The sequence below is a fragment of the Dermacentor albipictus genome, chromosome 3 (assembly GCF_038994185.2).
Source record: "Dermacentor albipictus isolate Rhodes 1998 colony chromosome 3, USDA_Dalb.pri_finalv2, whole genome shotgun sequence".
Taxonomy (NCBI): domain Eukaryota; kingdom Metazoa; phylum Arthropoda; class Arachnida; order Ixodida; family Ixodidae; genus Dermacentor; species Dermacentor albipictus.
Window position 1 is genome coordinate 3,777,521 of NC_091823.1, and position 12,858 is coordinate 3,790,378.

The window sequence follows — 12,858 nt, forward strand, 5'->3', positions numbered from 1 at the left end:
CTGCATCAATTACTACACGACCGACTAAAAATAAATGCCTCAGCATACGTTGCTTTTTTTTTAATCCCGTGTACTTCGTCATAATCTTCCGTATACACTAAACGAGTTCCTTTGTAATAACGATACTTTTCAGTCTTCCATTATCCCAGTGTTGTTCTCGAGTGGAATAACCTAGATGCATCTATAACTAACACAGTATCGCAGTCTGTTTTTGTTAAGTTATTGGAAGATGAAATAAGTAGGAAAAAATAGTTCTTTTGCACATATAATCGTCAGGAATCCTATTTTCTGTACTTTGCTAAACGTTTACCTCCTTTGTTTCTTTCTTTGTTTTTATATGATTGTAATAATATTTACGTACATGTAACCTGAAGTGTACTATTTACGTGAGTTGCTCTTGTTATTCGTACTATTATTGTTGTAACACTGTGCATTGAACCTGTTTGATGTATTTCCATGTATTGATGTTCTTACCGTTCAGTACATAAAACATGCATTGTACGTGTGATCATATGCCCACCTGGGGTGCTATGCAGGATGCCCCGAGTTTCTCGTTCACCCGAGTTTTGCCCGAGTTTGCTCGACGGCAGTCAGTGAACGGAGATAGCGCGCAACGGGCCGAAGGTGCAGGCAAAAAATATGTAGACAGAAAGTCGCGTATGACAACATGAGCGCACCCTGCGCGGCACGCTGCTTCCACGTTTCAAGCGCAGAAGGCTGCACAACGAAACGCGCCAGCGCCGCGTATTGTTATCAACGGATTATCGCAACTTAGCGATACCGTGACTGCCCCGCTGTCTGTCAGCACACTTGCCGTGAGCCGTTTGCCACGCCTTTCCCGGGCGCGTCAAGGGCGTGCCTCATCTTTCGGGCGCTATCTATCTATCCTCCATCGAATGCGAACGGGGTACATGCGGCGCATTCTTGCACCTACACTTTCACTCAAACGAATACGTTAAAATGCGACAAATAAAATAACGCACATTTTTATTTCTTTAGGTATCTGTTTTTCGTTTTCAATGCTAGAAATTTGTGATGATAAACGGAGATCGAGCAAATTATTAAATTTTGCACATCTTGCCGTGAGTGGCGACAGGGAGGCGAAAGCTTAGAAGCGGTACATTGAAACGGGTCGCACGCACGAGGGCGTTCATACGGTGATAAGTCGCCTAGGGGCGCTGCAGTGCTATTCTCAATAAAGTCGGTCATGATCCATGGAGGGTCATGGCCACTCTTTCTCTATTAGGGGAATAGAAACGCAGCGCCGCGGTACGGCTGTTCATCGCAGGCGCTTCACTAGGCTATTAAGGCCCCCGCTTTACCAACTAAAAACGACACAACAGCTGTCGCTGTAAAATGGCGGTATGTTATTTTAGAGTGCGTAGTGTCGCAGTTCAGTGAAAATGTACCAGTTTATCTTTGTGCGCGAAGCCTTTGCGATACATTGCGAAACGTGCGTGCTTCCCCAGCGACAGAATTCATCGCTTGTCATCGCTTGCCCAGTGAAGGCGCCTCTGAGCGCACGTACGCAGTATATGAGTGTGTTGTGCAGTCGAAGGTGCTTGCGGATTACCTCTGCTGGAGCCAGCAGCGATCGCAGATGGATATCGTAACGACACCGCAGCACTCGCATTTTGGCAGGTGAGGACTCTTGTGTGCAGTTATGAAATCAGATTTCGAACGGAGAGATGTGTTGGAACTGTTGAGTGCGCAGTGCTTGTGATGAAGAAATGTCATTGCACTGGGCCTAGAAGAGCGAGCGATTCTCGGACGCTGATCGTGTTTACGACGTTGTGGCTCCGTTTCATCACCGATGACAGAGCAGCTATCTGAAACGACTGCTGCAATAAGCCCTCCTCAGCATCGTCGTCCCCCTCGACGCCTTGCAAGCACCTACAGTGACGTGCCGATAATTATTTACTGTGCGCTACGCGCCGCAATGCAGGCAATGAAACCGTGTTGTGCGGCCATCTCAGCCCGAGAAGATGTGTGCCAGCGACAGTCAACGCTTTGTTTTCGATAGTGGTGCTCAGTACATCACCGATGACAGTGCGTTGTGCGTGTTTTATGTCGGCGGTCAAGATTGTTGATGCCTCTCAGCTCGACACCGCGTCGCTGTTGCCGGCAGATAAGTTGGGCGTGGCCCAACTGTAGTGGGTGCGCGCGCAATAGTTACATGCCTCGCGCGGGGCGTGACCTCTGGTTTTGATTGACAGGCGAACTCGTGCTAAACTCGTACATCGCGAAACCCCCTCCGAGTTCAACTCGGGGACATGGCGGCGGCAGCAGCAGCGGCAGCGGCATTGCATCCAGCGGCAGCAAGCGTCAGTGTGACCGTCCGGACCCGTTCACCTGCATGACCGGCGGGGAGTTTCAGCGTCATTTTCGCCTGTCGAAGACATCAGTGTGCTGGCTGTGTGACGAGCGAGGCGAAGACTCTCGTCTGCGGTGACAGCGTGGCGGGCTTCATTCGCTCACCGTCTTAGAGCAAGTCATCTGTGCCCTCCGTTTCTACGGGACTGGGAGTTTTCAGGGAAGCGTCGGCGCCGAGCGTTACATCGGACGCCATCAAACTACTGTTAGCCACTGTGTCAGAGATGTGTCTGACGCGCTTATCGATGCGGCAGTGCGTAAGCGGTGGCTAGCTTTCCAGAATACTGCGGCGGAGCGGACATATATAAAAGAATGCTTCCCACTTCGTGGGAACATTACGAACGTAGTCGGGTGTGTCGAAGGAACGTACGTAGGAACTAAGGCGCCTTCAATGTCAGCGTTACTGTGATTAACAGACTTTTTCGCTGGTTGATCACTTTTTGTCGATTGTTCTATTTATCTGTCAGGGTGCCTTCCAAATGGCTCACTTTCTTGGGAAAGGGGTTAAGTATAAATAGATAAATGGATATCACTAATTGTGTGAAGTAACCTATGAATCCTAATCTCATAAAGAACTTGGGGTTCTTCATTGGTGAAGTTACTAAGTATGCACAATGCTGAATTTTGGTCATGCGTAATCTATCGGCCGCACTATGAAACAGCGAGGCATTGCACAATTTGTTGCAGCGGGAGATGTGGATGTTGCGCCAAGCCGGTTGTGCCTATGCATTTGTGGCGAAATGAAAATGCATTGAGAATCTTAGTGTGTTGGCTTGCATGAAGAAAATACTTCAGATTGTTTGCTCTGTTCACTGTCGATGCATGTGCCAGAGGTTCAGTGCATCTTCTTTTTTTGGGGGGGGGGGGGCGGCGTTATTTTGGATGGATAAATTGTATATTTTCATCTCATAATGGGGCTCTAATTCTTAAGCATTAGAACAATGCACATCCGATACTCTGCAGAACTCTCTGTACGTGAAGATGTCATGAACCACCAAGGCATTATTACATATCGGGAGAAATGTGGTGCAGATGCCAATGAAAAGTGGGTCTTTAACCTACCATGATAAAAATAAAACTTGCAGAGCAAATAGACCATTTGTACAGCTTTAGAGCAATAACTACACAAAACGTGATATGCCCAAACGAGTAAACACTTGCCGCATTGCCAAAGTAGGCTGAGCGACATGCAGCATATGTTGGCATTGAACATGTCTCGTAACTGTTATTTTTATTGTAAGCCCTCGCTGTCACACCTTTCCCTCCAGCACTCCCTTTACTGAAACGTGGCACTGTCTTTCCATTGGTGTCATGATGATAATGGTAACGGCGGCAGCAAGGCTCGTTAATGCTTGCCTCTTTGATTCCTGTGAGTTTAGTGGTAAAGAATATGGCACGTTCATACATACAGCTGTGCTGCAAAATTTAACATTTGTGATTTTTTGGAGAACTAATTTGTGTTGGGAAATTTCAAAGATGTGCACCATTGTGGCCTAATAACTAGAGCATTGGTGAGGTTGAAGACGGTGTATTGGTATAGAAGCTTGAAGTTTAATTGCACAACAATTCGACGGGGCACAAAGAGAAAAACACACAGCAGAATGCTTTGCTGTGTGTGTTACACTCCTTTGTGTGCCGTTGAATTGTTGTGCGATCCAACTTAAAATAGAGCATTGGGCTTCTTTGGTGCAGGACCGAGGAAGTGTGAGCTATTCGACAACATGCCAGTGCCTTGCCACACACTTATGGAAGTCGGAAGGTTTGCAAACAAAGCTTTGCTTTCAAATCCACCTGCTCATGTAATACAAGCGCTGATTGAAAGAACCATCACACAAAAATAATGGTGAAATCAATGGCCTGTGAAAAGTGTAATTTGTATATAGATACTGTTGACATAATAGGTGCCATACCGGTGCCATAATAGGTGCCATACCGGCCTCAAAATTGTACTGGACAGAGCAGTTTGTTTCCTATGTGAAGCTCGACCTCCCATTACATGCTGTGCAAATAACCAAGCTCAGTTTGTTTTGACGTGCTACACAACATTCAGTGTAATCTGTTTTTGATTCTAAAGAAGTGCCAAACACCACCTCTTTTTCAAGGACGTCATGGAAATATTTGGCGAGACCTTTTTCAGCCCCTCATAATGGAAGTGTGGCCAGCCAGCTTTGCTTGGATGCCTTTATAGATTTCTGCTCCTGATCATTGTGTGCTATCAAATTGCAGAAGCCTATGCAACTGGTGCAAGGCATTACGTGTTTCTATAGTCGGATACAACTTTAGGAGGCTGCGGAATCTGCACTTTAAGGCAGGTGAACACAAGCCTGCACCAATGGGCACGCACTCGAGACTGATATCGTGCCGCCAGACAGACTAATATTGCTCGTTGGAGAGGGACTATTTCTTTAGACGTGTAGGCAATCGGCTGCTGCGCTTTGGTCATCTGGGTGGGGCCTCTCCTGTCTTCTGAAGTTTTATCCGACTGTAAAGGATGCTGCTTTTCATACAACACAAAAGGACAAAGTGTACAATTATTTGGCCTATGAAATGGATACATCAGAAGTGTGCTATGCAAGGGCTTAAGATGTGTGAAATATGGTACATGCAATTATAAGACAATGTTAAAGAATATGTGGTATCGAACATGCATGTAATTTGTAAATGCATGGCACATTTGAATTGGGGAGTGTTGCAGTCATATGCACAGTCTATAGGTGATAGCATTATTAAGCTCCTGCTGTTTCCTTTCTTCATTGTGAATTACACACACCGTTCATCTTGTGGCTAATGAACACGCACTGTATTCTTGCACATAGAAAGAACAAACAGCATGATGACGTGTATGCTGCATTAGTGTATTTTTTATTTACATGGTCCAAGAGCGGCACAGGTTGTCTTACGTTTTTGCCTATTTTGAAGGGACACAAAGTGCATGTTATAAGTCTCCTAATATGCACAGCACAATGTTTACTGCAATAATTTTATTCATGTTCCTGAATAATAAACAAAATATTAAACTGAAAGCTCCTTTATAAGGTGCCTTCTGTGGGCTCGACAGGAGAGCAGTGAGGGCACCGATACTACTGTTGCGGAGCAGCCCTCTGGACCTTTGCCACACTCTCAAGAGCACGTGCCTGGCGCTCGCCTACTGCCACCAGGCGGTTGAGTGGCTCCAGCAGCAGAATGTTTTGTTGCAAAAAAGTGTATTGGAATGAATCAGCCACGTACAAACCATTATTTACAAAGAAAAATGCTCGTTGCACTATTAGTACCAAGTGCCCTTAAATGTGGAAGCCTCTAGTGTAGTATGCATAGTAAAACAATGCGTTGGGACAACATTGCTTTATTTTTCAAAACTGGGGTTTTCTTTTTCAGAGCCAATTGTCATGTTGATTAGTGTGCCAGCAGCTGAGGTGGCCCTGCACCTTCACGAGTCTCTACTGTCAGCACCACAAACCTATTTTTGTTCGCTGCAAAACAAATGCCTCACCCTACAATCCCGTCTTATACGAGCTGATTGCATCCTATGCCTACAAACATCATATTCTTGTCCCATTACGCAATTTTCTACCATCCTTGGCTGTAGTTCTCTCTCCTTGACATTCATTCTGTAATGCTTATGTAATCACCTGATATGAATTGGCAACAAGTGATCGAATACGTGCATGGCCTGCCTGCCGATTCCTTTCTTTTTTAATCTCAACTAGCATATCAGTTGCCACAGTTTACTACGCCACTGTCTTCCTGCCTTAATGCTATCTGCAACAATTTTTGTTACTTCGCTTTCTACACAGTCCTTGACATCTCAAGTTTCTTTGTTAACCTCCAGGTTTATGTCCCATATTGCATAACCGGTGGAATGCAATGATTCTAGACTTTTTTCAAGGATATCGGTAACATGGCGATCACGATTCGGTAATGCCTTCCATGTGCTGTTCAACCCATGAAATTTTTGTATAAGTTTCCTGCTTTATATCAGTACTTGCTATTGATATTTCACTTGGATAAAGATACTCTTCCATAAATTTTCTAGCTTAATGTCACTCATGAATTTCTGTTGCCTTACCAAGTTAGTGGAGGTTACCTTCATCTATTCCATATTTTAGCGGGCCCACTTGCACGTAAAAGCACGAACACTCATTGGTTCTCACTGCCTTCTTTAAACTGCTGGACATTCAGTTCGTTACTACGAAAGTGACTTAATCCGTGCACTCTTATTATGCTAAATATGAAACAGTAGAAATATACTTATCTGCAGTTTGTCGAAGTCTCCTTCACTGTGTTGGTAGCGAGATCCATCGTCGGTACCACCTCGTCGCTTCGTAGCTATATAGGATGTCTACCTTTTGCCCACACAATGTAATGTTCGTGACGCTCGCAGTCACGCAGAGTGGAGGAACTCGGCGCACTCGCAGAAGCAGCACCGGACAAGTTGTTTCTTCAGCACTTCGCCGTGAACAGTAGGTGCGCGTTGCGATCTGTAAAATCGCCGAAGCTATTGGCAGTCTTACCGGGTGCACGGGAAGATTGCCCACGGAGGAACAGAACTATCCAAGAAATAGTGGCCTTCGTCGAGCCTGATCACTACGTCGCGCACTGCAAGCTCGTTGTACGGGTTTGTTTACACTGGGCCTCCCTGATGCTTAGCCGCCATGCTTGCCCGGTGAATGGATGTGATGACGCCACTACAGCGCTCCCTCGTGGTATAATGCGAAGGGTACTAAATTACAAATTAGTCTAAGACGCATTCAGTGCACATCTCGTAAGCTTCAAAATGCTTCTAAACCACGTTAAAGTAACTAATAATATTGTACTAAATGCATTTGTTTTACAACTTGCTTCTGCATGTCATGCACTCGGTGGAACGACAAACAAGTGAAAGAAGGCACGACCATGCACCGACGGTATGATCACGTGAGCCCCAGTTTGTCGACCGCCCAGAAGGCAACGCCCAAGAAATGATAGCCAGCCAGAGTGAATCTAGATAAACCAATGAAACTGGAGGCTTGTCGAAAGATAAACTGTGTCTCGGTACCATTCGTGCTTTCATTTTGGGGTGTCGCCAGAGCTCGTGAAGATCCCGAGTTTCGCCAAACTCGGCGCATCCTGCATAGCGCCCCTGCTATGGTCTTGATATGAGACTGGCAGTATTGTGAATAAATAAATAAATAAATAAATAAATAAATAAATAAATAAATAAATAAATAAATAAATAAATAAATAAATAAAGTTGAGCGTCCCTTTGCAAACGGGGTAACGACAGATGCTACCAAACTCGTTGCATTTATCTTTCTTGTGCGCCCTTTTTCGGTATTTAGGACTTATGGTTCGTGTTAACAAACCGTTGATCCTGGACTATATTGCTCTAAACTCTATTCTTTATGTTTTCTGCTTTAGCTCCCCCAACATTCCAGTCGTCTGTTACTATTCTTCACCCCATGTTCATTAAGCTTTCCTTTGCTATTCCTAGATCCCCTTGCCTCCGGCAATATTAGTGCCCTCGTTGACATCTTAATAGATAATTCGACACGCTAACATAACGTTCCCTGTGGTTTCCGCCTTAACTCCCCGCGCAACGGAAGCATTGTTATCATGGGCAAGTTTTCTCCTATTCTCAAACTTTTCTGTCTCGATTTGAGTCTTCGCTGTTTACTAAGGCTGGCTTCTTCATTTCATTGCTGCGCAGCAGAAACACCGGACGCCTCACAATGGCTGGCGCATGGTCCCTGAATTTTAACTAGCATGAAGGAAGGAAAAAACTGAGGAGAGGCCCTACCCTCTCCGCGCGCATGGAGAAAATGGTGGAGGAAGTCACGTGGTATTTTTTCGCTATAGTGCCCAGGTTGTCGTGCTACAATGGCAGTTGTGTTGTGGTCGTGTACGTTCACATGTTTTGCTCCGTAGGTTTTGCACCATGGCAAAGTCGTCGTGCGCGCAAGATTGCGTTAGTCTCCGTGTTCTGTTACGCTGTGTTATCTAGACCATGCTCTCCCAGCTGTTGTTGAGACCAACTGGGAATGAAAGAAATAAAAGAACAGACCAACCCTTCCCTTATCGAAAAATGGGGGTAAGCGAAGGTTGTCCTGCGTGCGCCTGACCTTCGTCACGGTTAAGTAACCCACAAATAACGATACCGGATTGCTTCGGCCTTCTGCTCCCTCGGCTCGGGATCTTCTTCTTGTGGCTGTCGGAGTCCCTGGGCTCGGGTGGCAGTAACGGCTGGATCAGCGCCCGGCGGCGAGCCCTTTCACAGGCGAGTTCTCGCTGCAGCTCGTCAAAGGCTGCCCGTTCCTCGGGGGAACGCACAATTCGTGGCCGTCGCATCTGTTTTCCGAGACTGAACTGAACGGGAACAAAGCCGGAGCAGCGCGCTCGAAACTGTTTGCTGTCCTTTCCGATCCCGGCGGAAGCCAAACGGCTCTGATTGGTTCCGCGCGTGGCGTGAGCCCGCGCCTATGCAGCTGGAATCCTTGCTAATGACTCACGCTCGTGTGCTGGCACAGTTGTCAATTCACCAAAGCACCCTTTCTTGCAGCTGCTCTGTTCTGACAGCAGGGTTTTTTTTTGCGCAACCCCGACAATGCCACTTGTGAGCCAATAGAAGCTTCGCTTGAAAAGCGTCAAACGAGCGCGCGCGCATGCGACGCCGTACGCCACGCACCACGCCACGGACGAAGGACAACTTGAGAATATATTTCCCGTCTTCGATGGATTCACGCTAACGTGTCATCACAGACTGAAATCGCCGTGCTTCAATATATGTAGGTAAACTCCTTACGCGTCAGTGACAGCTGTACAGTGTTCCTGCTCTTGATAGTGGACGATGCATTTCTGGCACGTAAAACAGCCATGTGGAATGAGAAAGGGACGAGCTCCTCTCACTTCATCAAGCTTATCTGTGTGCTCGAGGGGGGCAGGTAAGTCAAGGGTGGCGGATGCGGTGCAAGAGTGAACTCGGCAGGAAAATGTACGCCTCCGCGCACATCAAACGGCTGATGGTCGCACGTAGGCCCTGTCAACCCACAAGCCGTACGTATACACTCTCACTGTTCGGCGCCGCAGAACTTTGTTTCCGTGAAACTTACTTTGAGAACACTATACCTCAGGCCGCAGTCGGTGTACTTAAACGCGTAACGACGTTCTCCTCTGCCGGACTGTTCGTCCGCGCGCTGTGGCTCGTCACGTCTCCGCGGCCGCCCGAGTATTCAATAAAGGAAAGCGATTCCTAGAAAGCCAGGACCAGCATACGCGTTTTTTCTCATAAATTGCAGGTGGGCCTGCTAAGGCCGTATTGCGATGCAATACACCGCGATTTAATCGATTGGTTGGATCAGTGCGGCGCGAGCGTGCGCGCAGCCCGATGTGGCAGCGCGCAGAAGGCGAGAAAGGTAAACGAGAAATGAGAATCTAGCACGCAAGATGGCGTAGCCACTGAGCTTCACGAAGATTGACATTAGGGTTTCTCCTTCCTCCGTGTTATCTAGGGACCCGATGCTATAGCGTGACGAGCTGCGCCGCCAGCACCGTCCCACCTCCAGTGTGCACGATATTTGATCGATGGAAAACCGCTCGCAAACGCCCAATGAAATGGTTAAATAGCTTTGGCTTCAAGTTTGATGTCCGTTCCGCTCAGGAAGGTGTACGCAATGTGGTGGGGTGTGCATGGAATTGATCAGCGGAAATGTTTGTGCGAGCAGATTTGTGTGCCAACCTCCTTGTGTTTGTTATGGCACAACGCTCTTAATGCCATCCGTGGAGGGCAGAACTGCAGAGCTGATTGAGCACAACATGACGGCCAAACGCATCGTTCGTCGTTTGCGTACGCTTCTCCGCAAGTTGGCTGTGCATGCGCAGTCGTACAGCTGCGGCGACGGCAAAACACGCCTAGAGCGTCAGTATAATCGTAATAAAGTGCTTCTCTGAAGTAGTGCACTGTCATAGCTTCACGAATGGTTAGGTGCGCACATGATCATATCAATGTGGCAGGGAGCCACAAGCATATTGGTTTAGAACGGATTAACTCAAGAGCTGTTTCCACAAAGGGAAGAGAATGCAGATTGAAGAACAAAATTTAGCTATGATAAACAGACTCTGAATCCTTGCATACATTATGCTCTGACTTACGTAATGTTGCAGCTGTAATGACGTGCTGAAATAGCGGGACTGATGGTGTGCAACACGTGAATGTGCTCGGTGAATTGCTCTACACCGAGTAAACCTCCTCTATTCACATCGTAAATATTTGAAATATATTCCCACCACCAAGTTGCACCAGAAAGTCGTCAATTGTAGTTAGAATTCATGTCGGCCTGAGAAGACTACTAATATGTTGCGACAGGAAAGTCGATCAAGATCATGACACAATGTTCTGCATATTTAAATGCTTTAGAGGCATCTCAAAAACGAAGAAAAGAAATGTCGTGCAGTTTTACACAGCTGTTTCTTGAAAATAGTTTATTTCACAATAGGCAAATCTACGTGATAAGACCTGTGTGATAGAAGGTGCTGAGATGTACGTGCATACACTAACCGAAATTATGAGATTTCATTGGCACTATACGTTCTGCGGAAATTACGCCAAGGCGTTGCTGGACACGACTCTCTATCAATGCATTGCCCCTCGTGCAGAACTTTGAACGAAGGGCAGAAACAGCCAGGCATACAGGAATCTCTGGCCAGCTTTTTTTGGGGCGAGCATCTTGGAATGTTGACGGGTCCACACGTCAGGAACTCCATTCCTGCCGGACACAGACTCTCTGCAAGCAAGAAAATAATTACCGCTTTGATGGTCATACTTTTCGGCAGCGCAATGCCTGATCTGAAAAGTTTCTAACCGGCATTTTGTTCTTACTTGTGTGGCGCTATTGTTAAACAAAAGAAGCGTTGCATTTAATGGCTGTCCACACGATACGTCATAAATAGTAATGTATTCGATAGCTAATAAACTAAGAATACTACTGGTCTCAATTTATCGACTTTAGATTGCAAAAAAGAAAATTAGTTTGAATTGTTTCCTGCTGTACGACAAAATTATGACCGATTACTATTATACTAAACTCAAAACTATGCTAAAGATTGCATGGAAATCGTAAATCATTCAGAAAATAAAATCGATCAAATGAGAGATTGCATCGTATTGCGATAGTAGCAGGGGTAACTAAAAAAATTCTATTCGTTTTGAATAAACCACAAATGTTAGACTGTGAAATGAAAAGCTTCTTGACTGTTCTGAATTTCACACGCATCAGGAGTAGACGTCCAGGCGCAGTGTGGAACAGACACGACCACCTAGCTCGATTTTTCCCGTTACAGGAATGGCCACCCCTTAGTGCTATGGCCTTGAGGACACAGCATCGCCCCAAAAAAGGTTTTCTTCTCCTTAGTGCTAGTGCTGAAGTCGTGTCAAGATAAAAAGGTAAAGAAAGAGAGAAAACAACCCGTAGCTGATCATGACCACAGTGCTCCCATCTTATAAAGATAATAGAAGAAAAAAATCCCCACCCCTTCCAGCCCGTGAAGATGGTCGAACAGAGAAGCTGTGTTAGCTGCACCGAGTGTCAGACCACGCAAGTCAAACTTCTCACGCAGAATACATTATAACTCTTTTGTTTAACAATTCTTTCACCTAATTTTCGCTTTTGCGTGCTTCGCATGGTGACTGTGCTAGGATTGCTTTCTTTGCGGTTTTCCCAGTGTTTCTTTTTTTCTGCGCGTAGAGTTTCTGTGTGAATTGCCGTGCTTTTTTTTTTCGCGTGCAAGTTGCTTCACCCGATTTTTGCGGGCCAGTAATGAGAGCAAGGTTTCGCGAAGTGGCTCGATTGGCTTGACGATTGACATGGCTGCCGGCACTTCTTGCTGGCGCAAGAGGCACCGGAAGCCACGCGCTCCTATTACCGCGTTTCAATCTCTGGGTACGGTTCGTTGGCTGCAAACCGCCAGCATAACATTTGTTTCTTTCGAGGCAGGGTGGAATCAATCGTCGGTAAATTTCATGTCGATCTGGCTCGATCGCCGAAAATGCACCGTGTGACAACCATATATTCACGTATAAGATAGCATTCTCACAAGGGGATCCTTTTCCCCTTGTTGAGTTCTTCTTTTCCTCTCCCACTAGGTCACGCGGCACATTTTTAGCGAAGTCCGACAACGACGGCACATGGTTCGCATAAACATCTTCGCTATTAAAAAGTCGCATTTTCGCCCCAAAGGAGAAGCATCGATTGCGATAGCAAAGTAGTGGAAAGCTAGCTGTACGAAGGATAGTAGTTTTATCAGTCATACAAACTTTTAAACACAGGCACACTAACTAAATTACAAAGCATGGTGCCCGCACACAAGCAAACATGAACACATCTTACTTGATGACCGCGGCAATTCGCTCTAAAAAATGGAGGACGCTTTAGCTTCGCCTTCAAGAGTGGAACGCGATAGCCTTATCGCACCCCGTTCGCACCGCCCACACATTCGCTCGGCATGCTCTTGAGT

At 46.3% G+C, this 12,858-nt stretch overlaps 1 protein-coding gene across 2 annotated transcripts in view; it reads right to left on the bottom strand.

Annotated features, from left to right (window-relative positions):
• Positions 1 to 10,817: 10,817 nt before the first annotated feature.
• Positions 10,818 to 12,858, bottom strand: part of LOC139057173 (sushi, von Willebrand factor type A, EGF and pentraxin domain-containing protein 1-like) — a 173,680-nt gene continuing 171,639 nt past the window's right edge. For both annotated transcript variants that reach the window (XM_070534968.1, XM_070534967.1), the window contains exon 34: positions 10,818 to 11,129. In XM_070534968.1, the coding sequence (XP_070391069.1) occupies positions 10,909 to 11,129 (221 nt within the window). In that variant the 3' untranslated portion in view covers positions 10,818 to 10,908. The remainder of the gene's footprint in view (positions 11,130 to 12,858) is intronic.